Here is a 26,315-nt window from a genome sequence, read left to right as displayed (position 1 = left end):
AAAGTTAGTTTAGCCACCTGCCATGCCTTCTATATATTCCACCATTACTATAATGCCTGCGTTTATAGTAGTCTGGGCATAGGCAAGAAAGAAGAAGAGTTAGTCTGGGAGGATAAATTCTTCAGATGTGGATATGGCAGTGAAGCAGGGACCCTTGACTCCTGCTACTTGGGGGATTGGAAGCCAGGATTGGAGGGCTGCAGTTAGGTATGCAGGTGAGCAAGAGCCAGCTGCAGAGCAACAAGCAGCCAGGGAAAACTAGGCTGAGTTAACGGGCAGCCAAGGGAGAGGGCAGGGGTGACAGCTTGGTAGTTTAAGATGCAGCACCTGGGGGCAGGCCGAGTACTAGGTTGATTAGAAACCCCTGGGCAAGGAGAAGGCCATGTGATCAAAAGGGGTGGAGCCCTTGCCTACTAAAAGCATGGACTCTTGACTAAAGAACTTAGTCTGGCCCTAAGTCCTACTGAGATGAGAACTTCTGCTAGCTTGGGCTGCAAGAGGGAAGAATCCCAGGCAACACCAGCACCTAGGGAAGCTACAAGGAGCCATTGGCCATTGGGTAAAAGTTTGCTGGGACTCAAGGAGACGTTTGTGTGCAAACACTAGCTGGCATAGGACCAGACGACCAGGTTGTGGTTATTGGGGTGTTATGGAAGCCTGAGGGCACCCAGCCTAAAACCCTGTAAGGGTCAGGGACCCCAGGGGGCTGCAAGAGTGAGCCACAGCAGCTTTGCTTGGGGCAGGGGGCTGGATAATGAGACAGGGGTAGGACACAGGAGCCAAGGTCTGGGGCAGTAGACCTAGGCTGAGGGGCACAACTGAAGTAAAGGGTCAAGGCTGGGAAGACTGAGGCCCAGACAAAAGTGTGCAGCATCAGGGCCAAATGCAGCATGGGGCCAGGGGGTCTTTTCTAATTGATCCAGAGTAACACCTGTGAGACATGGGGGCAGCAGGAGGCCACAATTCTAGCCCTTAAGGCAATTGGGGCAGCAGGGTTGGAGCCTCAAAGACTGAGGAAGGACAGTGAAGTGGGGTCAGAGCCCAGAACTGAGTGGGCTAAGTCAAACCCAAGGAGAAGCAAAATTAGGAAGAACACCCAGATCTCATTAGCCTCTGAGGGCAGGCTCCCCTCGTTATTTTTACCATCCCGGTGTGAAAGGAAAGGCAGCAGAGTGAAACCCTGAAGGGCCAGAGTGGATAAGCAAGGCAGGATGAAGGAGGCCAGTAGAGAGTATCACGGCCACCCTTGGGGCCCATCCTGCTGAAGGCAGCTATTTTTATAACTCTCCATGTCCATGTTTAAGATTTATTTCTAGAACGTGCTGTTACATGTCCATTTGAAAAGCAATTGCAAGGGAGTTTGAAAGACAGTTACTATAGTGATTAATAAGATATTCTCTTTCTCAGGCTACCTCCTGTGCTGACATATGCTGTCTCCTGAGGGACACTGGTAGTTGAGGAGCTTATCTGTAGGAATAAGCTTGCTTTGTGATGCATGATAGAATGAGTAGTCCATATGGTGAAGCTTGTATTGGGGAACATTGGTAATGGGATTAAAGTCTGTATGGGAAGGCTTGCAAGGTCAATTAGGAAACCTACTGTGACTCAGTGGAATATGAATACCACGCAATAGCACAGTTACTGGAATGAACTGAGGGCCAACAGTGAAATGATTTGTGGTGGAAATGCCTCCCTTCCCCTGGTTTGGAAACTGGCTGATGGCTGGTGGAGAAAGAAATGGAGGGAAAATAAGACAAAATGCACTCAAGACTCATTTGAAGGTCTGTATTAAAGACCTTTAATCTGCTGCCAAGGTGTAGCTGGACATTTAAAAAAAATCATTTAAAGTTTGGAACTTGAACTAAACATATCAAGTTGTCACGTTATATTTTAGCAAACATAGCTATTACAGTCATACCTGTGTATCGAGGTTTGCCCAATGAATCTGTCTCTGATGTAGGGCTTGAGCTGAAGACAGTTGCACCAACTGGGGAAGAGATGGTCACAACAAAATTTTTAGAAAAGCATGAAGTTGCAATATTAAACCACCATCTCATATTTCATCTGGCATTCTAGATCAGCCTCCTACACCTTCTCCTTGGTGTGTACTTTGCTATCCTTTTTGTTTTCTCCTAAGACTGACCCAAATTTTGGCTGTGATGGAAAATAAGTCTCTTTCCTCTGCCAAAACAAAGAAGGCATAACCTAAATAAGTGAGCTCATTATTGCTGTTGGATTCAATTCATGTATAATATCCAAAGGCATCTTTAGAAGACTTAAAAAGCATCTTTTTGCATTGCATTGACTCTCCGCTGCTTTAACATGTGATCTGGCTCACGTTCTGAGAGGACAGTGAACTGTTTATTGGCTCACTTTAACTTCCACAATAAGAGTGGCAAACAGATTAAATTCTGTCTTTGCATCATGCCACTCCCACTAATACATAGGGAAGCTGCATGATGCAAAGACAGAATTGCAGTAATCAGAGTAATCAAAGACAGAAATCCCAGTATGCTGGGAACCAATGGAAGCATATGCAAAAGAAGAAGTAGAACCCATGAGTTAATCTCATAGTAAATATTAATTACAGTGAACAAAATAGGTCAAATTCTGCACTTGAATGCAAATCTTACTCCTGTCCCAAAATCTCTGGCAACTACAACAGGAAATTATCCAAGGGCACAGTTCACTTGATAAATCTGAAGAGGTTTGAACAAATGCTTAAGAGAAACCTTTATGATTTCAAAGCCCTAAAGTAATCCTCCCCATCCCTGACAAAATGGAGCAGAGCTGGTTTTAGACACCTATTTTCAGAATTTTTTAATGTCCTTCAAACCAAAGGTAATTAGCCATTTACATCATGTACCATGTCAGGATTATGGGAGGTGGGGGGGAATCCATACATGGGGACAGGAGCAGAAATTACAAGTTTGAAAGTAGTCAACACAAGCTTTGATCTTCCATCCATATGAAGCAATACCCCTGAAAATTATCTTTGCTTTTGAGAGAAGACCATGATGGACAGGTAGTGCAAGAGTAATTCTGTAGCCATAATGATCCAGAAATCATGTGAGAGAGAAGGATTTGGTAGGGTGATATCTTTTATTGGGCCAACTGTGTATTTGGAGTTAGACAACCTTTCAACTACAGGGCATTCTTCATCAGTTCTGACCAGAATGAGCCAGGCAATAGTATACTAAACAGTTTACTAACTCTACTACACACTTGATCCAATAAAAGATATTGCTCTAAGAAATTCTTGCCTTTTGTCTGATAGACCAAAAATATTCTAAATTAACAGCATGCATTCATATAAATATATCATTCAGCTTGCTTTGGGCAGCAGACTGGTTCAAAGACAAGTCAATATTACTATAAATAGGCAGGTACCTTTGTGGTTTTCTGAAATAAGACAAAAATCATTTATTCCAATGCCATTATGCCCACATATGCTAGGTCTGAACTTAGACCAAAAGGGGTGTGTCTGTACATGTATTAATGTGCTTTAGTTAGTGCACATTAAATCTAGTACCTCCATTATGAGGTACTAGGAAAATGCACATTAGCCTATTTTAATGCACATTAACTAAAGAGCACAGTCAGGCAGGGCCATCCCTAGCAGGGGTGAATCGGGGCGACTGCCCCAGGCCCCGTGCTTTGGTGGGCCCTGCAGACAGTGCTGTACAGGCCCTGCCATGGCTGGTACACACCGCTCACCACCCGCCCCTGACTCTGCTCATCCCCCATTACTCTGGTCACTCCCCCCCTCCCCCTCTGCTGTGTTCCCACTGCTCGCCACCCCCCCGCCCCGGGCTGATATGCCGCAGGCCCTGCACGCCCTTAGGTACAGCTCTGCGGTTAAGTGACACTTAATGTGCATTAGCCTGTTTTAATACACATTAACTAAATAGCTTTGGGCACTTTTACAGGTGCTCTGAGGGTAGAGGGACTTTAATTGTGTTTAATTACACTTTGAGTGGCTCTGAGAGCTGCTGTAATTAAAGTGCCTCAGCATCTCATATATCAGTGTTCCTGTGCTTAAAAATGGCAGCAGGAACGTTTGAACTAAAGCTTGTCGAATGAATTTTAGTTCAAGCACCCCATCACCATTTATAAGCATAGGGATGCTGATACATGAGACGTAGGAAACTGCTGAAGTATGGTAATTATCTTGCTTCAGCAGACTCAATTAATTGCTGTAATTACAATGTGTCGGAGCAGTCTCTGCACTCACCTACAGGCACCCATGGCTTTTTAGTAATGCTTTAATGTCCATTAAAATAGGCTAATATGCATTAATGCAGATATACCCAACGGAGACTAAATGCAAAATCCTATGACACATCTGAACTGCAACAACATTCAGAATCTGGCTTCAGTTTCAAATTTTTAGGTTCCACCTTTCTCTTGAATGAACCAAACAAAACGTTCCCAAACTTTGAGAGAGTTTAAAATCCAGACCTATTTGCTTGGACACACTTCATATTTTTTATATCCCAAGGGCATAGGGCTACTGTTATAACAGGGCGCATATACTCATGAAATTAATGTAATGCAATAAACTCCAGCACATATCGTGCCGGAGTTTATTGCTCCTGGGCACCACATTTACATGCACTAGGCCAGGGCTATTCTGACCTGGCTCAATGTGCTGTGCAGGGGCTGGCTGAGGCACGGGGGTGCTTCAGTGCAGGGCTAGCCAGCAGGCAGTTTCCACACTGAAGTACCCTCATGCCCCAGCCAGCCCTGTCAGTGTCTATATGTTTATTGCTGCGCACTAAATAACACCGTGATAGGATAGTACTTGTGTTTACAAGTACTAACCTATGGTGGAGTTAATTCGTTTCTTGTGGTCTAATAGCACTGCACATGTAGACACTGAGACTTTACTGCGATGCTAATTAGACAGCTCCGCAGTAAACATCTCACATAGCTGCAACCACTGGTTGATACATACAACAATAGCACCATGTGAGTTACTGTGGAGTAGGAGTGACTTGAATGTGTGGCATTATACGATACAGGATGTTCAAAAAGAGAGTATATCTTGGGTTGTCAACACAATTACAGTAGTCATTCAATAGCAGCAAATGTGTTAGACATTTGCAGATGTCCGGAAAGACAAAGGGCATTATTCTGATCTCACTTATATAACTGCAAAGCAGGAGTGAATCAGTTGAATCCAACGGAGTTGTAACAGTTACTAAGTAGTAAGTGATATCAGAAATGAGACACAAAGCCCCTTTGAGAGGACCTCATAAATTAAACAGATTAAATAAACAGCAATATGTGGGAAATAAATGCAGCATCAAAATCAAAGTGCCTGATAAGAACAGTACCTGAACTGAACAAAATTAAATATAGTGTTGTTTTTTTTTAAATCGATGTAAAACACAAACAAGGACCAAAAAAAAGCTATAGCAATATGCTCACCAAAATCTTCTGGAGTAGCAGAAGCTGTTGGAGATTTTCTGGGTGCTCCTGTCTTCACAGAATTAGTTGGTTTTGCATATCGGGTCATAGTGGTCATGGGAGAAGGAGGAACTTGTGGCACCAAGACATTTACTATTTGAAAAAAAATGCAGTTATTCACCCATAGTTTGCTGATGGTTTAATCAGATAAAAGGGGTCCTGAATTCTAGAGGGAAGCACTCGCTTCCATTTCTGAGTCACAGGTATGGCATTATTACAGTTGGACTTGAGAAACCTTTGACTTACCATGATGGCTACTGAGACAATAAATATTCTACATCTCATACATCCAAAGAAAATGCTAAACAACTCAAATTGACTGTTGAGGGCTATGATCAGATAAAGAAGAATATATTTTATTGAATATATTGCAGAGAAATTGTTAAAGTGACAAAATGATGTAATGAAACCTTTCTATTTCTCTAAAAGTCTTCCTATCACAAGACTTACAATGGGAATACTAAATTCAATAACAGAAACTTGGACTTCTGAACTTGAATCCTGATTTTAAGGACTTTTAATTTGTATCCCTAAGAGGGTAGGCAGATTACCAAACTCACATGATGAGCAAAGACTTTGGAGAGAGAGGAACAGCCAGCAAGGGCCGTGCTTAATTACAGAAATTATGTTGCTGAACAATGGAACTCTATTACAAAGTTTCCATGGGACAGCTTTAAAAGCATTCGAGTGAAACAACAGCCTGTTTTTTTTTAAATCACCTGTAGCACAATGTATAAGGTAATTTCACTCTGGGTTGGAATGCCTTTTATGTTAAGCAATGTCTATCTTGAGGCATGTGGAAGTTCAAAATTACATTTAAGAAATGGCAGATATTTTCTAACAGGTACTATATAGCCACTGATCTTGCAACTAGCCAAACTCTCCACAGATTTGACAAACAAGAATATAGCTTGAATATAGCTTCTGAACAGGCAGTGCTTTGGCCACTTATCTGTCAAGCTGACAAGGAATATTCTGTTAAAGCTCTTATCCTTGCCATCACATTTTGGGAGGCTTATGGAAATCTTTCTTTCTATCAGGAGATTTTACTTTGAATAGCTGTGGCCATAATAACCTGCCCTATAATACTCATCTTGTACAAAAAAGGCACAAACAAATAATTTGTAGTCATGGTATGAATTAGAGTAATGGGATGAAAATATAGAAGGGAAAAACCAGGCAGAACATCAGGAGGCAAATGTATCGATGGACTAGTCTCTCCAGGGAACCAGAGGAGCTTCATCATTTGGGAAATTTAAAAGGAAATTGGACAAAACATTAGGAAATGTACAATAGAGGAAAATCCTGCAGTGGCCCCAATGATCTAACATCTTTATTCCATCTTTAATGTCTAGGATGCTGCTGGCTAATGCATAAACTGTCTCACAGCTCACGGAAAAAGGGAAGATGAAAATATGAAACACTGGAAGACGGATTAAGGACCTAATGGAGAAACTTAGCATAGATTCTTATTAAAAGCAAAAGCAAATATACTGCATCAACCTTCAATGTGTTCTATGGCATGGCAGAAGAATTGCATCTTGTGAATCTGATAAACCTATTATTAAGGAAATACCATGAACCTACAGTGAGTATGGGGCACAATGGAGTTTTGTTTTTTTAATCCTGTCCACAGGCTAATTAGATGTATAGCATCTATGGTCAGCACTCCAATTTGTTTGTGACCTGCTGCATAGCATACAGAAATATCTATCCTCTGCCTGCTGCAGCTAGCACAAAGGATATATCCCATTAGGGCAAAGTGATCTTACTGTGGGAAGGTAAGCAGGGGCATAGGAGAGCTGCAGCTGGAATGCAGGAACGACTGGCTCACATGGGCTGGGAGCACATAACACCCCAAAGATGCCAAAACAAAAAGGGAATAGGGAGAGAAGGCAGTGACTTGGCCTCCAGCTCCTGTGTACTGGCTGCAGAGAAGCAAGTAACAGCCTGTAGTGACTGAAGCACTCTTCCCTACTCATGTATATGATTATCTGAATCAATTCAAGCCATAGATTCTAACCTACAGACAAAAGAGCATAAGGAAAATTGATGAGAATGTTAGTCACAAGACCAAATGGAATGAAATGGACCACGTGAAAGATTCTGTTCTCCCTTACATCAGCGCGAATATGGCCATCAAAGAAGCCACTCTGCATTTACATTAGAATAACAAAGAGCAGAGTGTGGGCACATTCATCCTTGGTAAAAATCCATCAGTGAAATCACACTAGGAAGGAAACTGAACACAGTTGTTCCAGTTATGATATAAATTAGAAACATCTTAATGCACTTAACTCAGACTTGAATTTAATACAATGTCAATGAGGGGGAAAAGGGTCCTAAATCACAGTGCGCATTTGTCATCCGTGCACATGTGTATATAGATAACAAGATGACGAATGAATGATGCAGGATATAGCACCAACATTTCAGAACTGGAGACTTGGGCTAGATCAGGCTTGTATATTCAAAAAAGTGGATTTCTTCCTTGAACATTTATTCCTATCCTAAAACTCCAAACAAGGGATGGCCTTTCGCCTACATTTAGCAGCATGGGCAAAAAAGAGGTAAATTAGAAGACCTAATTGAGGAACATCATATTGCATCACCAGGGGTTGGCAACCTATGGCCTACAGGTTGGATTTAGCCTCTGCGGCCATAGGATCTGGCTTGTGGAGCAAAGGCTTTGGTGGTGTTCAGCAGCGAGAGGCTCTGCCTATACTGCTGTGTGGGCACGCAGTCAGGTGTTTTACCTATGCTACAACATAGCTCAGTGATGGAGAGAAACAGTGGCAGGAAGAAGAGATGGTGGCAAGGTTCTAGCACTGGCCCAAGCTGGGCCATTCTAGCCTGCTGTCAGAAAATATTGCCGACCCCTGACTTGGCTTCAGCCACTGGCTTTAGTCACTCTTAAAAGCCTTTCACTCATGAGTTTTTATATACATCACAGATGTAACAGGCACATATTAAAGTATCTTATTCTCTGAACAGCAGTGACAGAGTGTAAGGTATGCTTGATTTCTGTGTTTTATTTGTAAATCACTCATCTCTTACAATCATCACCCAGATTTTCAGTTAACACGGTTTTGTAAGGTTCTTTATAGTAAGTTCCGAAACGCAGAACTATGTCCAACATCGTCTGCAGGAATGGGTTTTACTCAAATAAAATTATGCTTTTGGAAAAAGTGGATATTTATGGTTTAAGTTTGCTTCCATTTCATGGAAAAGAAGCAATTTGCAGTCTGATTTATTGGAATTACTGGGTGCGTCTACATGTGCCTCTTTTAAGCAGGCTTAGCCTAAAATTGCCATTTTTAAGGTGCATTAAAGGCTCATTTCTACACATGCATGCACTTAATGCACTTTAAAATGGCATTTAAAGCTATGTGAGCCTAAATTTGATACCTGCATAGAGCACGTATCAAATTTAGGCATGAATAGATAAGTCGTATTAGCACATCTGTAACCATGCTAATGCACATTAATGCAGTGTGCATCAATGGATAGACACCATGTTAATGCACATTAGCACTTCTGCACGTGTACTAATGCAGCTTAGCTATTTGTGCCTAAATTTAATGCGCTTTAATGCATCCACTTGTAGACATGTGCCTAAATCACCTTAATGCACCATAAGCAAAGGTGCATTAAGTTTAGGTGCATGTAAATACACATGTAGATATGCCTACTGAATGTGCAATATGGTTATTGGAAACAAGCTAATTTAATAACATATAGTACTAGTGTTCTTAATGAATAATAAATCATGAAGCATCTACAAAGAGTCCAGGGCTTTTTTTCATATTTTGTCTGCCTTTTCCATGTTACTAAGAGTATTGGATTGTTGGCCCTTTAGATCTTATTTCTTGCTTCTTGCATTGGTAAATAACTGAGCTGTATTTTCAAAGCAGAGGAGGGAACTTGGCCACACATTTTTCCATACATTTTATATGGTAGATTTATAATTAACTTAAAAACTCTCAGATGAAAATTTCAAGGGGAAGGTGAATTGTGGCATATAGGGGAGAAAATTTCCTTACAGGTGATCAGTTGCACATATATCCTGAAGTATAAGATTCATATGTAGTGACTGAAAATGATACTGTTGGTCAGGAAATGACCTACAGTAACTCTTTCTAAAGGAAACAGTATTCCCTGTATCATTCCCTTATATTTTGTGCCAGTGAGACTAATTATACTCCAACCTGATGAGAACAGAAAGTAGACTTATGCAAACGGGCAAAACGACTTGCACACTTCAGGAGGTTAGTTCAGATACAGGTAAAAATAGCCTGTAGTCTGATGGACACATTCCATGGGTACACAATGGGCTCCCCAGGGTATCTGAGTTAGAGCTTGCAGTACTTGCTACTACTAATAAAGAAAAGGATCTGGTCTCACAAAATCCTGGGTGTCCTTACCTCTCATGTGCATCTATAGCAGTTGAAGCTATTCAACACCTCACTGATTTCAAAGCATTAAAGGTCGCAATGAAAAGGCTGCTGTACCTGGACTCCCTGGTTTACCAGTCACAGTGCTTGGAGGCAATGGTTTTCTTCGCACTTGCGTGGGTTTGGCAGGAGCAAGAGGAGGATGCTGAGGATCAGGTGGCAACATTTCTGAACAATATTAACAAGACATCATTGTTAATTTTTTTAACCACAAACCAATATAACGAGTGAGAAGCACAGACCTAACAGCTCCATTTTGACTTCTCAAGCACTATTTCATTATATTCAATTCACCATTATGAATAGCAAAAGCAAACAAGGGAGCAGGTGAAAGGAATTTCATTTTGAACCTTACATTATCTCCAGGAAACATGTGTGCCTTCAAGCATTAACCAAAGCCTATATTAAAAACAAAGAGAGACAACACAACCTGTTCCTTTCATTGGCAAGCTGCACACATACTACAGAGTGTCACTTGCTCTTTGCAATTAGTACAGTTTTTTATTTTTCTCAAAGAGAACATTTTCAGTGCCAGAGAGGAAAATTTTCCTTCCAAAGGAAAAATACCTCCCAATTCTATTTGGAATAGTGTAAGTTAAGTGTTCAGTGTCCAGGTCTTGGATGTTGTATTTTTTCATTCCCTTGAAGTGCAGCTACTGATGAAAGTAGGACACTCAAAACAAACAGTGTGACAAAGGGGGAATTATGTTCAGGGTTATGCTGGCCTACATACAAATCTGAAGAGCAGGTCTTGTATTTATTCAGGGAGACAGGTGAACTAGATAATCCTGGAAATCCCTTCTGACCCTCTGATTCTATGACTTCTATGTTCATCCAGAAATACCAAGTGTATCTGAATCCTGATCCAAAGGACATGCCTATAGTAGTTATCAGGTACAAGAGTTATCCCATCTTTATTCTATCCTTGGTTTCTCCACTGAAATACCTGATAAACATGTCAATTATCATGACAGTTTGTAATGTAGACATGTCCAGTAGAGGCAGAACCAAGGCCAATGACTCATTTTAGAAGCTACTAGACTGAAGACGCAACCAATGTATTACTTCTGTAGTGTCTAAGGGTTCAATCAAGATTGTGTCTTGTGAAGAGGGCCTGGCTAAAAACCAAATACTTCAAACATAGTAAGAGATTGAGTGGGGAGAATGCCATTTCTGGAGCAGCTGTTCCTTGAGAATTGAAAAGCCCAGTGTGGGACTGCGAGGCGTGCTGGAAGGGAGAAGAGCAAAAGAAGGCTCCAAGGGAGAGAAACTGTGGAAGACTACTGGGATGGGAGAATCACAGGAGCCGGTCCTGTGTGCCAAAGGGGGCATGACCAAAGGAGTAAGTCAGGAGTCCCTGGAGACATAAGTTGACTCTCGGATCGCTCCGAGGAAGAGAAACCACAAGAAGGGAGGAGCTGCAGATGCTCCTCAGGTGCAACAAAAGCTGAGTTTATATTTTTTTCTTTTGGTCTGACATTGATAGAGACTAACTGTGCTCCAGGAGTGTTTGAGAGGAAGAGAGAGCCTGAGTCATGGCTACTTCCCCACCCTTACAGAAAAGAAATGGGAGTGTCCTGAAGGGCGTAGAGAGACAAGATCTCATCAAAGAAGAAAGAAAGACACTGAAAGTAAAATTTCCTGTCATGTTAAAAATGGTTCAGTAGTTATCTTTATATTGTTGTGTATTACTTAAGATGAGATTCTCCAAAAAAAGGTTTCCAAGGGGACAATTGAAAGTATATAAACAGTATATAAATAGCTGCAATCCATCTGTCTGTGAACTGGTTGTGGACGTAAAAAAAAAAAAGAAAAATAATAATAAAGAGAATTGTTCAACACATATAAGACTTGGATTCAATTGATGATAGAAATTGTGGGTGTTGTCCAAGAGAGCCAAAGGAGAGATCAGATGAGAATCTAGATAGATTGCCAGTGTCCTACTGTGGCAGTAACACCTCACGACTAATAACATCGAAATTAATCAAGACATGGCAGGCGAGAGTCGGAATATACCGCAGGAGGCCCTGCAGGTCTGTATAAACATATCCAAGGACCTGATCCCACCCCAAAGAATAAACAATCCTTGGTGTTAGGATTGTTATCCTAGTCTTTGTAAAGTGCTGTGGAAATCTGTGGTGCTATATCAATGATTTTTTAAATAACAGATTGACAACCAACAACTGCTTCAGTTTCTCCAACTTTTTCAAAGTGACTATATTTTTTTAGATACAATAGTGAGATGATTTCATTGATCAGAATGGTAACACTGCTTTTAGGCAGAGCAGTATAGCCACTTGTGCTTCTGAGCTAGATTTTAACACAACTTATTGTAAAAAATGTTGCTGTTCCTTATGGGTAAAGAAGATACATGCTTCAAACAGGAATGGCTACCTCAGTCTCCAAAGGGAAGACTGACTTTTTAAAGGTCATTACAAGTATGGTTGTAACATGCTTTTCAAAGAGGAATCTTTGAAAATATGTTATAGATATGAATCTCAACTGATCTTATTTTCCATCTGTATCGTGTAACATATTATGCAAAGAAAACAGGGAAAGTCAAACATAAATGAGGAGAGAGAGAGTAATATTTTTCTTTTACAGTTCACATGTAAACATGTTTGATTAAAAAAGAGCCGTAAAGAAGTAGGAGATATGCGAGATTTACATTAAATAAAAGACTGCTTATGCGTTACATGAACAATTGTTCCTGAATAAAGTAACTTATATAATACTGCCAGTGCCAACAAGACTAAGTTATCTGCTGATGAGATATCAGTTGAATGCAGTACTTCAGATTCTAGGAAATGTAGGCAGGTTTATTTTATAAATACTGTGAATTGGGGAGAGTTAGGCTCCAAAGTGGGGAGAGTTTGCTATTTTAGAAATGCCTACAATATTAAGACTCATGTCTCTATGGGTAAGTACTTAGAAGTTCGAGAGGTTAGACTGGGTAAAAAATGGCGAACATTATTGGTGAATGGAATCTGGGAATGCTCGAGCCAACTATAGTGTATGAACATGCCATGAACTACAGGGACATGCCTTGCACGATCATTAACACACAGTTCTGTAATGGGATAATATGCAGTTCTAGGATTTCTGTAATGTTCCCAAATCTAGATCACAGGATGCAGCGATCCAATTTATAATCTGTCACACCTGATATAATTTTTGGAACTGCTGACACTTCTGCTACCTGTAGCTGAATCATGTTCATGAAGACTGTTGGGGTTCACATCTCATTGGTACTTTCTGGTACTGTTCATTCAGCATCCACTGGCCACAACTAAAAATGGTGATGATTCACCCCAAAACAAATGGCTTGCTCCAATTTATTTTGCTTAGACCTTACAAAAGGCAAAATGGCAGGGTTGCTAGATGGTTAGAGAGACTGCATTTTGTTTTGGGAATCTATCTATAATGAAATAATTAATGAAAGAATATTTGAAAGTGATGCCATGCATAAGCTAAGTTATTTGGAGTTCTGATAATAAATTTTGTGGTAGGTACCAAGGCTTCATAGAGAGCACTGATTTTGAAAAAAACCTACACTACACTTATTTTAAAAAAATGATTAAACAACGGTAGTTAGCCTCACAGGCGTATTCAGTGGTTTATTATGACCAGGGATCCTGGTTCTCTCTCTCTCTCTCTCTATATATATATATATATATGATTAAAATTAAACACCTCTCTTTCTCTCTCTCTCTATATATAGGTACATTAGATATCGAATATTATAACATTAATAAGTTAACACCGCAAACTACAGTCATAATCAGGGATCCCAAATCCACATATATATAGAGAGAGAGAAAGAGAGAGAGAGGTGCTGCATTTTAATCATGGAAAAATGTGGATTTGGGGTTACTTTTTTTTAGCTAAAAATTGGGGATTTTTTTAAATCAGAGAAAACCAGGATCCCTGATTATGACTGTAGTTTGAGGTGTTAATTTATTTATGTTATAATATTAGATATCTAATGTACCAAAATGAGATAAAGCAGATGCACCTCTTCCTTAAAAATCATGAATATAATGTGTCCTTTCAAACTCTGGAAAGCCCAGACAGGATCTACTTAAGTAAACACTAATGTCCTATTTATGGTAATAGAGTTTGATAGCCACCCTTGGCTTCAATTTATTGCTGGGATCAATCTTGTACTGGCTTGTATAGTGTAATGGTTTAATTCTTGCATAGGGCATTTTTTTTAGGTTGAATAAACTGACCTGTCAGAACTCAGCAGTCAGCCTTGTTTGCCTTTTTTCCTCAGGTAAATAAAGTGCCAATGTCCTCTCTAGGGATTATGAGCGCACAACAGTTTATAATTCATTAAGGAGGCATTTATTTGCATGCTTGCTTTAAAATATGCCAGTCATGATTCAAAAAGGGGGAGGGTGGCCCACAGGGCTTTCTAAAACATCAGTAGGAGTATAAAATAAATTAATGCACAGTTTCAGAGAGATGCTAATTTTTTATCAGATTAAAAGACAGCAAACAGAAGGCCAAAACAGCATCTTATGTGGGTTATGAAAAAAACAGAAAAGCCATGTTGCGCATATATATATTTCTTTCCACAACAAACAGGCAATTTCTAACTAGTGCCTAGAAAATGATTAGCCAAATGCATACTATTTCACCAAAAGAACCTCACTGAAGCAAATGCAATGTGATTCAGTATTTACATCAATTATATAAGGGTGTTTTATTTTTTTTTTATTTAAAAACTCACCTTATCTTAAGGCTTGTGAAAACTGTTAAATGAAGAGTACTGGGGACAAATGTCTTGAATTTCTCCATAGAGCTGGAACAGCCTATGCATCCTTATACTATCCACAGCTTCAACTGGAGCAGAGCTCTCCCACTGGGAGAGTCCTAGAGTATGTCCCCCTCAAATCATCTTTTGGTTTCTCCTGAGAGTTTTAACAACAGCACCAATCAGTGCCAACTATAATATGCCTGTTTGACCACAGGAACCACACCAGCAATTAAGTAGCCACCAGGCAGTAACAACTTTTGGTCACTACCAACTTGGGGATTGAAGTGTAAACCTCTTTCCCCCGCCACAAGTGTCTTGAGCCACAAGGAAATACTTTGCTAAGAGACGTTTCATTTTTTTGTATAAAAGGTACTTTTACAGTTCTCCTCAACTGGGAAAAAAATATGTAGCTGTATTCTTATTATTAGTCTTACCAGAGATTGGCCTTTTCTTTGAAACACTAGATTCCCATGATATGCCTAAGTCCTTGCCAGTAAACTTGACAATATCTTCTTCTGTGAGACCATCTGTGAAATAAAAGGAAATAAAATAATGCATGCATGACAAAATGTAAGCAAGCATAACAGTATGTAGCTAAATAAAATGACTTTCAAGCACTATCTAAGAATGAGACCTGAACTTCAGAACTTGTATGACTATCAACATCATCATTATTGGGGCAACAAACTAGGAAGAAGAAGTGGGAGAAAGGTCAAGGATAACAGCAGGGATCCCACAGAACAAGCTAGTGGCTCAGCATGAGAGAGAAACACTGATTTTCTTTGGCAATATATAAAATAAACAACTGCTGGCTCCTGAAAGGAATCAGCTTTTTATATCCCCTTCTGAAATAGGCCTTTTGTTTATCCCTAATGCAGAGCCAGTAGAGAGATACTGAACCAAATGTAGACCATATTTGGAGTAGTGGAAGCAAAGTGCGGGTAAAATTCAGGTTGTATATAAAGACTGTCCTATTTAAAAGTAATATAAACAAATATAAAAAAGCCAAAAGTGAGATGAACTAAAGCTCACTGTAACTATTCTTGGTACAGTATAAATGTTACACAACCTGACATTTATAAAACAGAAATATTTTAATCTTAATATGCTTTCCCCTAGCAAAATAAAGTGCATCTACAAATTCCTTTTGGTTGCATAATGGCTACAATCTGGTAAGCGGAGACTGAACAGTTAAATTGAAATTTTTATCATATTTGTAGAAAAGAAACATCTGTGTAGTTCTCCTTACTGTGGCTCAGGCCATTACACTGAAAACAAAACATAACAAAAGAACTTATTACAGAGTTGTCATGAGCTACTCTTTGAATACATCTCAGAACACTGTGGAACTAACTGCTGACTTCTTTGTGATACCATCAAGTTTCATATAATGAACCAGTTTCAAACAGAATCTACAATCAAATCAACTTTCACATTTACATTTTATTCCAACCTGAACATGATATTTAAATCAATTTACAGATTTAAAAGCTGGCCTGTTAGTGTATGGTTAGATCTAGTATTCCTACTACAGTCTAAAATCAGACTGATTAACTGGATGTCTATTGTACAGGGGCCTAAATCCTGTTCTAATGGCAAAACACCAATTTATTCTGGTGCAAAGAGGATTTAAGCATAACATCACAATCCTGAGTAATTTTGTATTTATTCATCAAGACAAAAAAAAAAAAAAAGAGCATCCAACAACTGGGATTAGTCTTACTGAAGTGGTCTTCAACATCAGCTGTTGGGCCATAAGCCTCAGACCACAGTTAGGCATGGCTTTTCAGTGATTAGTAATTTGCCAAAAAAATAGTTTTGTAGAGGAACGGACACAAACTGTTTGCAAATTTGGGTCCAATTAAGAAAAAAGGTTTAGGGAGGAAAAACTTCTGGAAAAATCAAAATGCTGGTTCCATCATTTTTCTTTTGAAACTATTTGAAAGTCCCAAACAACATGAACATTTAATTTTTAAGTCTATGAAAACATTTAAACAATTCTTTCTTTCTTTCTTTTTCCATTTGGTGGCCAAAATGAAAAATCCATTATTCACACAGCTCTGCCAGAACAGTTACGTTATTGCTGGGCAAAGCAACATCATTCAAAGTCATCAGTCATCATTAGAGGGGCCCGATCTATAACACTCAGGCCTTAAGTTTTGGATGTGCTTCAGCACATGGTGGGAGGTCTGAATGGAGGACTGTGATCCTGGATTTGCTATTTAATAACTTCCCTCTCCCCTCCCCTACAATGCCCTTTAAGAGTTTGGGCCTTGTTTTCTCTTGCAATGTTTACAAATTACACAATGCACTTCAGTAGGATTGTTAGGGCCACATTCTTTGCTTGACCTACGGAGCTTTACTAACTTTTCACTGAAACCATTACATGAAATGAACATCACAATATTGCAGTGTGAAATAAGGAAGAAAACATATCACATTTTCACTTAAGCTTAGAACAGCACATGATAGTGGTTGCCAGCTGCAAAGGAATCTTACCCCAGGGTTAGGTACTGGCTTTCTTAATGGAGACATGTACATAAGAGGATAAGCACTGTTAGCTCAGAGTGGCCAGTAGGATGGCTGGAGAACAGTAGCCAACCACATTCTTGCCAGCTCCTTTCACTTCCACAGGCTCTTCTGCTGTTTTATGTGTGTAGAAGGTAGGCAATGTATTTGTTTTATTGGACAAACAAATACAATCCTTTGCTTGTTCACTGGTTCTCAGGAACCAATAAGGCTTTGAACTTCATTTTATTATGTCTGTGGGGTTCTTGTCCCAGAAAGATCACACAAGGAGAACAGGGGACTCATTTTTTTTTGTTAGTGACAAATAAAACTTCCTAGTACTATATGGGTAAAATGGAAAAGCAAACAGTAACCTGAGATAATGCAGCATGAGAAGGGTTCTATGTTGATAGAGTACACAACATATATACAGATACTCAGTATATAACAACACCTCTCCCCCTAGTTGACATAATCCTGTAAAAATTTGGGGCAGATGGTGACCCCCACTTCAGGGGTCACAGACTTTGTACTCACAGGCAACAGCAGTAGGTATCTTTGGTTGTTCTAAGGTAGCTTCAGCAACAGGAAATGTCAATGGGTCTAAAACAGCAACTGATGGGCTCATCAGAAGTGGTTCCACTAGGTTTTGCAGAGGTTGCATTGTCTGAGACTTGATCCTGCTTCTGGTCAATGTGTCTGCAAAGTGTCTTTCCATCTGGAGCCTTAGCTGTATATGATACTGGCTAGGCCTGTGCGAAGCAGCAAGTATTTACTTCAGATTCAGCCTATTTGGAGGGACAATGATTTGATTCAATGATTTGAATCACCGTCCTGATTTGATTTGGCTGATTCGGATTTGGAGATTTGGAGCCGATTTGGAGATTCAGCCATAGACTATATAGGCAGCAGTCCTCAACGACGCTGGACACAGCTGCCTCCAGCTGATAAGTCTGTTGTGGTGGGTGTTCCCTGCTGCCCCAGACCTCCCGATTTGAAGCAGTGGGGAATGCTGGGTGTTCCTCTGCCCAGTGCATGTCTGGGGCAGCCAGAAAATGCTGGCTGTTCCCTGGTGCAGCCAGCCCCATGGGGCTGGCTGAGTGTGGAAGTACTTTCCCCTGCTTCTCCAGACCCATGGAGTGGGTCTGGAGCAGTGGGGAAAACTGGGATTTCCCTTACCCAGCCAGCCCCACATGGCTGGCTGAGTGGGCAAAGCAGCACAAGGTAATAGATGTCCATTGCAATAAAGTGGCAGAGTATATTACTACTTGTTGTTGCATCACTAATTTGCAGGTATTGTGGTGCTACAAAGGGTAAGGACATCTGTTTGCTCTGCATTTGTGGTGCTTCAAAACTTTTAAGGTGGCACAAATGAGAAATGAAACAATGTCTGTTTCCACCCTATATGTTCAAGGCACTTAATTAACATGTCCCAGTTTAGGAACAAGACACACTGGAACATCTGAATGATTAAGCTCACACACAGTTCAGAATCTGCCCCCAGCAGGAAGAAATCCCTCCTATCATTAGCTACAGAGTGTCCCATCCCAAAATAAATCAATCCATAAAATGTGGCACCTTAGCAGCAACATCAAGTTGTCCACTACCTCAACACACTGTTAAATTTGGCAATCTTACCAAGTCCAACTCCCTGCTACAAATATTACTGTTTAAAATTCTGTGTGATGCTAGTTGAATAATGGGTAAATCTGTAAAAATATGCAGAAAGTGAAATGTGAGTTTATCCTGAATTTAAAAAGGCAGGAGACAAAACAAGGCCAATGTTTCACGAAGAAACTCTGATTAAGCCATGTGATTGACCTGATTGTTTTGCTTTTCTTTCTCTCTGATTAAATATAGTCCAAAGGTACAGGAAATTTTTGTTTTTGTTTGGTTGTTATTCTAGGGTTATATGAGACTTGAACTACCCAACAGCTTGCAATAAGTGTAAATGAATTTCCCTGTCTAATACAATTGGCTTATCATATGAGCATTTCATCTTACCACATTCATCCAAATTCTCAATTAGGAATGAGTGTGGCTGATAGCACTTGTATGTGTATATTTCTCTGTGGCTTTGATCATGCCTGTTGGATATCTGTATGGTCCATGAGATCTAGATTCCTCCCCAGATGCTGGAAATACTACAAAAAAACTGGATCATACTTCATTTCTGGGAGGCTGGGGAGGAAGAGTCCAAAAAAAACAATTAAGTGAAATACTAAACATGTGAGTCCCTGGAGCAACTGAGTGCAAAAGCTACGTTTTAAATATGAGAAGAAAGCAGCTTATAGAATCACAGAAAGTGAGAGTTGGAAGGGACCTCAGGAGGTCCTCTAATCCAACCTCCTGCTCAAAGCAGGACCATCCCCAACTAGATCATCCCAGGCAGGACTTTGTCAAGCTGGGCCTTAAAAACTTCCAACGATGGAAATTTCACCACCTCTCTGGGTAACCTGCTCCAGTGCTTCACCACCTTTCTACCAAGAAAGTTTTTCCTTATATCTAACCTAACCCCCGCCTTGTTGCAACTTGAGACCATTGCTCCTTGTTCTGTCATCTCCCACCACTGAGAATGGCTTAGCTTCATCCTCTTTGGACCCCTGCTTCAGGTAGTTAAAGGCCACTATCAAATCCCTTCTCAGTCTTCTCTTCTGCAGACTAAATAAACCCAGTTCCCTCAGCCTCACCTCATAAGTCACATGCCCCAGCCCCTGAACCATTTTCACTGCCCTCCGCTGGACTCTCTCCAAATTGTCCACATCCTTTCTATAGAGAGAGGCCCAAACTGGACACAGTAGTCCAGATATGGCCTCACCACAGCAGAATAATTATTTTCCTTGATCTGCTGGCAACGCTCCTACTAATGCAGCCCAGTATGCTGTTAGCCTTCTTGGCAACAAGGGCACACTGTTGGCTCATATCCATCCCTCAGGTCCTTTTCTGCAGAGCTGTTGCTTAGCCACTCAGTCATAGATTACATAGACATTAGGACTGGAAGGGACCTCGGAAGATCATCGAGTCCAGCCCCCCGCCCAAAGGGCAGGAAGTCAGCTGGGGTCATAGGATCCCAGCAAGATAAGCATCCAGTTTCATCTTGAAGGTGTTCAATGAAGGCGCTTGAACAACCTCCGGTGGCAGGCTGTTCCAGACCTTGGGGGCTCGGACAGTAAAGAAATTCTTCCTTATGTAGAGCCTGAAACGATCTTGTAGTAGTTTGTGACCATTCGACCTCGTCATCCCTTGGGGCGCTTTGGTGAACAAACGTTCCCCCAGATACTGGTGGTCACCCCTGATAAACTTGTAGGTGGCCATCAGATCACCCCTGAGCCTGCACTTTTCCAGGCTAAAGAGCCCCAGGGCTCTCAGCCTGTCATCGTAGGGTCTGCTTCCCTGACCTCTGATCATGCGCGTGGCTCTTCTCTGGACTCTCTCAAGCTTCTCCACATCCTTTTTGAATTGTGGAGCCCAAAACTGGACGCAGTACTCCAGCTGTGGCCTCACTAAGGCCGAGTACAGGGGGAGAATGACGTCCCGGGATTTGCTTGAGAAGCATCTATGGATGCAAGCCAGCGTTTTGGTCACTTTACTAGCCGCAGCATCGCATTGCAGGCTCATGTTCATCTTGTGGTCAATGATGACCCCCAAGTCTCTTTCTTGCATAGTGCTAGCCAACATAGCACTGCCGAGCCTATAAGGATGCTGCGGGTTTTTTTTCCCAAGGTGGAGAACCTTGCATTTATCGGCGTTGAACACCATCAGATTCTCATCCACCCGCTTGCTGAGCCTGTCCAGGTCAGCCTGGATCATCCGCCTGTCTTCTGGTGTGGATGCTTTGCCCCAAAGTTTGGTGTCATCAGCGAACTTAGCCAGTCCGCTTCTGACTCCAGTGTCCACATCATTAATGAAGACGTTGAACAGTATGGGTCCAAGGACAGAGCCCTGGGGGACCCCACTGGTCACAGGACACCACGATGAGTGACTTCCATCAATTACTACCCTCTGGGTCTGACCCCGGAGCCAATTTTCCAGCCAGTGGATCGTGGGGGACCCAAGGCGACAATTGGCCAGTTTCTCCAAGAGACAATCATGGGACACCAGATCAAAGGCTTTTTTGAAGTCAAGATATATGACATCAATCTCATCTCCCTTGTCCAGGTGATAGGTCACCTGGTCGTAGAAGGAAATGAGATTGGTCAAGCAAGACCTACCCGCAACAAACCCGTGCTGGCTATCCCTTAAGATGTTGGCGTCGGCCAGTCCATTAAGGATGGCCTCCTTAATAAACTTTTCTAAGATCTTCCCCGGGATAGAAGTCAGGCTGATGGGCCTATAGTTAGCCGGATCCACTTTCCTCCCTTTCTTGAAGATAGGCACCACGTTGGCCTTCTTCCAGTCTTCGGGCACTACACCAGAGCGCCAAGAGTTTTCAAAGATCCGCGCTAGAGGCTGGGCTATGATGCTCGCCAGCTCCTTGAGTACCCTGGGGTGAAGATTGTCAGGGCTGGCTGACTTGAAGGTATCCAGCTTCTCAAGATGTTCCTTCACGAAGTCAGCATTAATGGAGGGCAGGGGATCACCCTCACCCGGACTTCCCGGCCCAGTAGTGGGCATGGGCGTCCCATGGGGCTGATGAAAGACTGACGCAAATTACCTATTTAATAGGTTGGATTTTTCCTGGGCATCAGTTGTCAGTTGCCCCATCTGGTTCAGCAGGGGTCCAACGTTGCCCCTGCTTTTCCTCCGGCTCCCCACAAAGTCCCCAGGCTATATAGTAGCGCATGGGATTCTTCTGTCCTAAGTGTAGGACTTTGCACTTGTCCTTGCTGACCCTCATAAGATTTCTTTTGGGCCAATCCTCCAATTTTTCTAGGTCACTCTGAACCCTAGCCCTACTTTGCAGTGTATCTACTACACCACCAGCTTGGTGTCATCTGCAAATTTGCTAAGGGAGAATAGAATTGGTGGCTGTTGTAAAGAGATGGCCTGTGTGGTTCCGGCACGAGGAAAATTCTCCTTCACCAGAGGGTGGCTGAAAACAATTTGTTGACTGAAAATTGACAACGTTGTTATGTTACACACAGCTTCAGAGTGGCAGGATTGAATAAATATGTATGAGGCACTAAGAAACCACTTCATCTACTCACCAATCATCTACACACCGGCTTTGTAGGTTAAGACAAATAAGTGTGTGAAATTTAATTCAAAGGAAATTATAGAAAAAATAACTTAACACTGAATAGGGACTTGAAAAAATTCAAGACGATGCTGCCTTTGCTCCGGTCTCACAGTGACAGCAGAACTAATAGCACAACAAGCTAAAAGCCTGAAAAAAAAGCCTATTAGGAAGCCAGCCGTAGTCCCATATGTTACTCCTGGAAAAACACATTCCACAGCACCGCATCTGGCTCCTGCAGCTGCCAAGCACACTCTGCACGGGATAGCATATCTTTCCACGGATGGTACAGTCCAAGGAGGAAGAAGACCTGGATCACTGTCAAGTGTGCTACCACTAAGAAGACAGGTGTAACACAAAGAAAGAGCACAATGAACTGAGACTAGCAGATCACTTTCTGCAGGTGTCGGCACAGTGGCAATAGACTCAGTGTATACTGAGAAGTCATATCTCCTTCCCTGATGTCCTCCAGCAGTAGCTTGAAAAATCTAGGTCAAAAGATTGCTTCAAGGTCTGCCAATCCAGCACCTTTCATGTGCTTTATATTAGGTTGTTTAGCAAGAATAGTAATTAAATGGTAATAAGAAAACTTCCCAGAACTGGTCAGGGGGAGAGGGGGATGCTTCTGGAAGACTCACTTTTTCAAGGAAATGTGAAAGCAAAACTCTGACTACTTATGACTAAAGAGCACATGGCATGCATCTCATAGCCTTTAGCAAGTTAATATTTGCATGACTATTTTTTTCATACATTGCCTAGTACAGGGGAGCTCCATTTCCTACTGTCACTCCAGTAATACATATATATAATACTGATCAATGTCTAGGTTTTTCATATTTAAGTGAAGTTGTTTAGACAGTATTTAGTATTTTAGAATGTAAACACATTTAAATATGTAACGATTTCATTTATGAGTCCATTCCTCTGTGTCTACATTTCTCATCAGAAATGCAGATTGTGAGGCTAAACATATTTGTAAAATGATTTGAGTGCCTTCATCTAATTACAAATATTTATAAATATTGGTTTAAGACTGGTTGTAAAAGCCACCCTGATCTCAGTTCCATCTTTTCCCTCAGGAACTCCTGCAGATGTGGCCAGAAGTGCCATCTACAGCTGGTGATGCTGAATCAGGGCAGTCTGAAAAGTCAGAACTAGGAATGAGATTTCTATTTCCTACAACAGCCTTGAGCAGAGTATTCACGGAAAATATGTCCTGAAACTTTTAATGCCATTGAGCACTTCCTGATTCTTCTAATGCCATGTTTCTACTGCATGACATTTCAACAGGCAACTATTGTTTGGGACCCAACTGGATCTCAAGCTCAGCCAGTTCTATTAGTTACACAAGTAGCTGTACTAAAACCTCATTTAAATCAGTAGTGGTTCTTAATGAATAGCATCATTATACAAAAACCAACATCCAGCTACTTGCCGAATTCCTAAACAGAAACAGAATTGCCATATTTCAGAGACTGGAATAATTCACCCCAAAACAACTTGCTGGTGGCTACAGGAAAAACAATTCATTCATTTTGTCCCATTCAATTCAGTTGATATTCATCAACCCAAGTTGTTCCTTTCATCTTCATCATGTTCTCTGCAGAATTGTGTAAAACTTGAAAGAAGTCCTCTGTTAAGTCTCTGGCAGTTGAAAGTAAAAGTATCCCCATGTGTATTATAAAATTGACAGAGCAATATAAATGCAGTTATAAAGGTCTTTGGCCTTCTCCCCTCACAGCAGCATGAATCAAGACGGAGACAAAAAAAATCACACACTGTTTCTTTCTGTACGTCTTCCAATCCTTAACAATTCTTCTCAAAACAAGGTGGAAACAGCTCCCCTACAAATCTCACTGCTTGAAAACTAATTTGAAGCACCTTGATCCCTGCATAGACTGGTACAAAACCGTTTAGGAAATAAGAAAGGAGATTTGGAAGGGAGATTTCCAAAATATCATCAAGCAAAACAATTGATAACTCAAACTCACAACAATCATTTAAGGTAAAAGAAAAAATCTTGGTCAATATTTACCAGCACAGCTAGGTCCTTATTTAGAGCGTGCAGAGTTGTTCAGGTGAAAAGAAGAAAGTTTGTTCTGCAGCACAGCTGTGTAGTACCAGACCTTCCAAAGTAGTAACCCTGATGATTTCAGTGTAAGCACAGAGAGGCATTTATGCATCTTGATAAATCTGGACCTTAGTGACAAGTAAATGTTCAAGCTGTTTCTGTTTAGTAATCTCTGGGCATGTCTACACTCCAGCCTAGATTTACTGGGTTTGTCTACATGAGACACTATGTAGCCGTAGCAATGCGCTATGGGCGATGTAGCATTGGTGGCACAAACCATGATGCTGCAGCTATATCACAGTAGCAATGCACTCCTTTGCACATTGCTATGACTAAAAATAACTGTGTGCTGCTGGCACAGTTCAGTAATGCCTGTTGCCATTACTAGAGTAGGGGCAACTCTAGACACGCCCAGTAAGGGTTTTTGGGTAGGTGTCTACACATGCAGGGTTAGGGAGAAATTTGTTCCTAGTGCCCTGAAGCCCTGCAATGTCCCCCAGCTGCCACCAGGGGGAGCTCCAGGGGCTGGCGGAGAGCACTGAGCCAGGAGACAGCTGTCTTCTGGCCCTGGGGGGATGCCAGACAATGGCCCCCTGCCCCAGCATCAGGGAGCTCCTGAAACTGGATCCCTGATCAGGGGCATAGGGCTTGAAAAGAGCTGCAAGGATGGGAAAGGTCCCAGCCCTATGCCCTAATCCACAGGTGGGGCAGCTAAAAGCTAGCTCGCTGCTAGCTGCCCCACCAGCAGGTCAGGGTAGGGGGCTGGGACCTACCCCACCCCTTTCAAGCCCCATACCTTGATCACCCAATTGAGGCACAGGGCTGGGACCTGCCCCGACCATGACAGTTCCTGGCCAGCTCTGGGCTGCATGGGAAAGTCTGCATGTGCTGCCCACAGCTGACTGGGGACTGCCTGAAACAGGATAGTCCCCAGCCACCTCCAGGCTGCACATGCTTCCCTGCACAGCCTAGGATTGGTTGGGAACTGTAATGGTTGGGGGCAGGTTCCAGCCATCTCCAGGCTGGGCGGGGAACTGTCCCCTTCCAGAAAGCTCCCAAACCCTACTCCGCAATTTCAGCTGCAATCATGGAGTGGAGTCTCGGGAGCTTGTTTCCAGCCCCGTTCTGCAATTACGGAATGGAGGCTAGGAACAAACTCCCAGCCTGTTCCCTGACGCAATGTAATGATTGCAGAGTGGGGACTGGAAGCTCCCTGCTGCCAGGGCAGGGGGACATTGTCCCCACCCAGGCACTTAGAGCAGTGACTGGGGAGTTTGCTACTAACCCAGCTCCATGAGGATGGAGCTCCATGAGGATGGAGCTGGGTGGGGAACAGCTTGGGGAGCTTGTTCCCACCTCAGCTTCATGCTTGTGGAGCTGGATGGGGAACAAGCTCCACATCTCCTGCCAGCAGGGGGCTCCACAACTGCAGGGCCACTGATAAGAGATGCTTATCTCCCAGCCCAAGCTCCATGACAGTAGTTATGGAGCCGGTGCTGGGAGTTCCCTGCTGGTGGGGAAACAGGCTGGGGAGCTTGCTCCCCATCCAGGTCCATGAGCATTTGCAATCTCAGAGTGGGGGGCTTGGAGTTTCCTGCAGCAGGGGCAGGGGAACATAGTCCCCAACCAGGCTCCTGTGGTGGAGCCTGCCCCAGCAGCAGGCAGCTCCTCGGGGCATGGAGCTATCACCCGCCCCCTGGTGGACGGCTGACCAGGAGCAGATTTTGCCCTTGGTCAGGTGTCTACATGAGCGCTACAGCGCCATTACTAATATGGAGTAAATTTGCTACTTGCGTTTTCAGGTAGCAAATTTACTCAGTATTACTGAGTTTACTGTGTGAGGTTTACTGTGAAGTAAGCATGTGCGTGTAT

The 26,315-nt window shown here is 42.1% G+C and overlaps 1 protein-coding gene across 13 annotated transcripts in view; it reads right to left on the bottom strand.

The window, feature by feature from the left end:
- The window catches only part of ABI3BP (ABI family member 3 binding protein), a 295,005-nt gene that overhangs the window by 50,115 nt on the left and 218,575 nt on the right, over positions 1-26,315 (bottom strand). For all 13 annotated transcript variants that reach the window (XM_059720568.1, XM_059720572.1, XM_059720574.1 and 10 more), the window contains 4 exons: positions 15,123-15,215; positions 9,984-10,094; positions 5,434-5,565; positions 1,919-1,987 (listed from right to left, as the gene is read on the bottom strand). In XM_059720568.1, coding sequence (XP_059576551.1) covers positions 1,919-1,987; positions 5,434-5,565; positions 9,984-10,094; positions 15,123-15,215 — 405 coding nt within the window. The remainder of the gene's footprint in view (positions 1-1,918; positions 1,988-5,433; positions 5,566-9,983; positions 10,095-15,122; positions 15,216-26,315) is intronic.

This window comes from Alligator mississippiensis, chromosome 1 (assembly GCF_030867095.1).
Source record: "Alligator mississippiensis isolate rAllMis1 chromosome 1, rAllMis1, whole genome shotgun sequence".
Taxonomy (NCBI): Eukaryota; Metazoa; Chordata; order Crocodylia; family Alligatoridae; genus Alligator; species Alligator mississippiensis.
The sequence above is the reverse complement of the archived record's forward strand: the minus strand, read 5'-3'. Positions and strand labels throughout refer to the sequence as shown.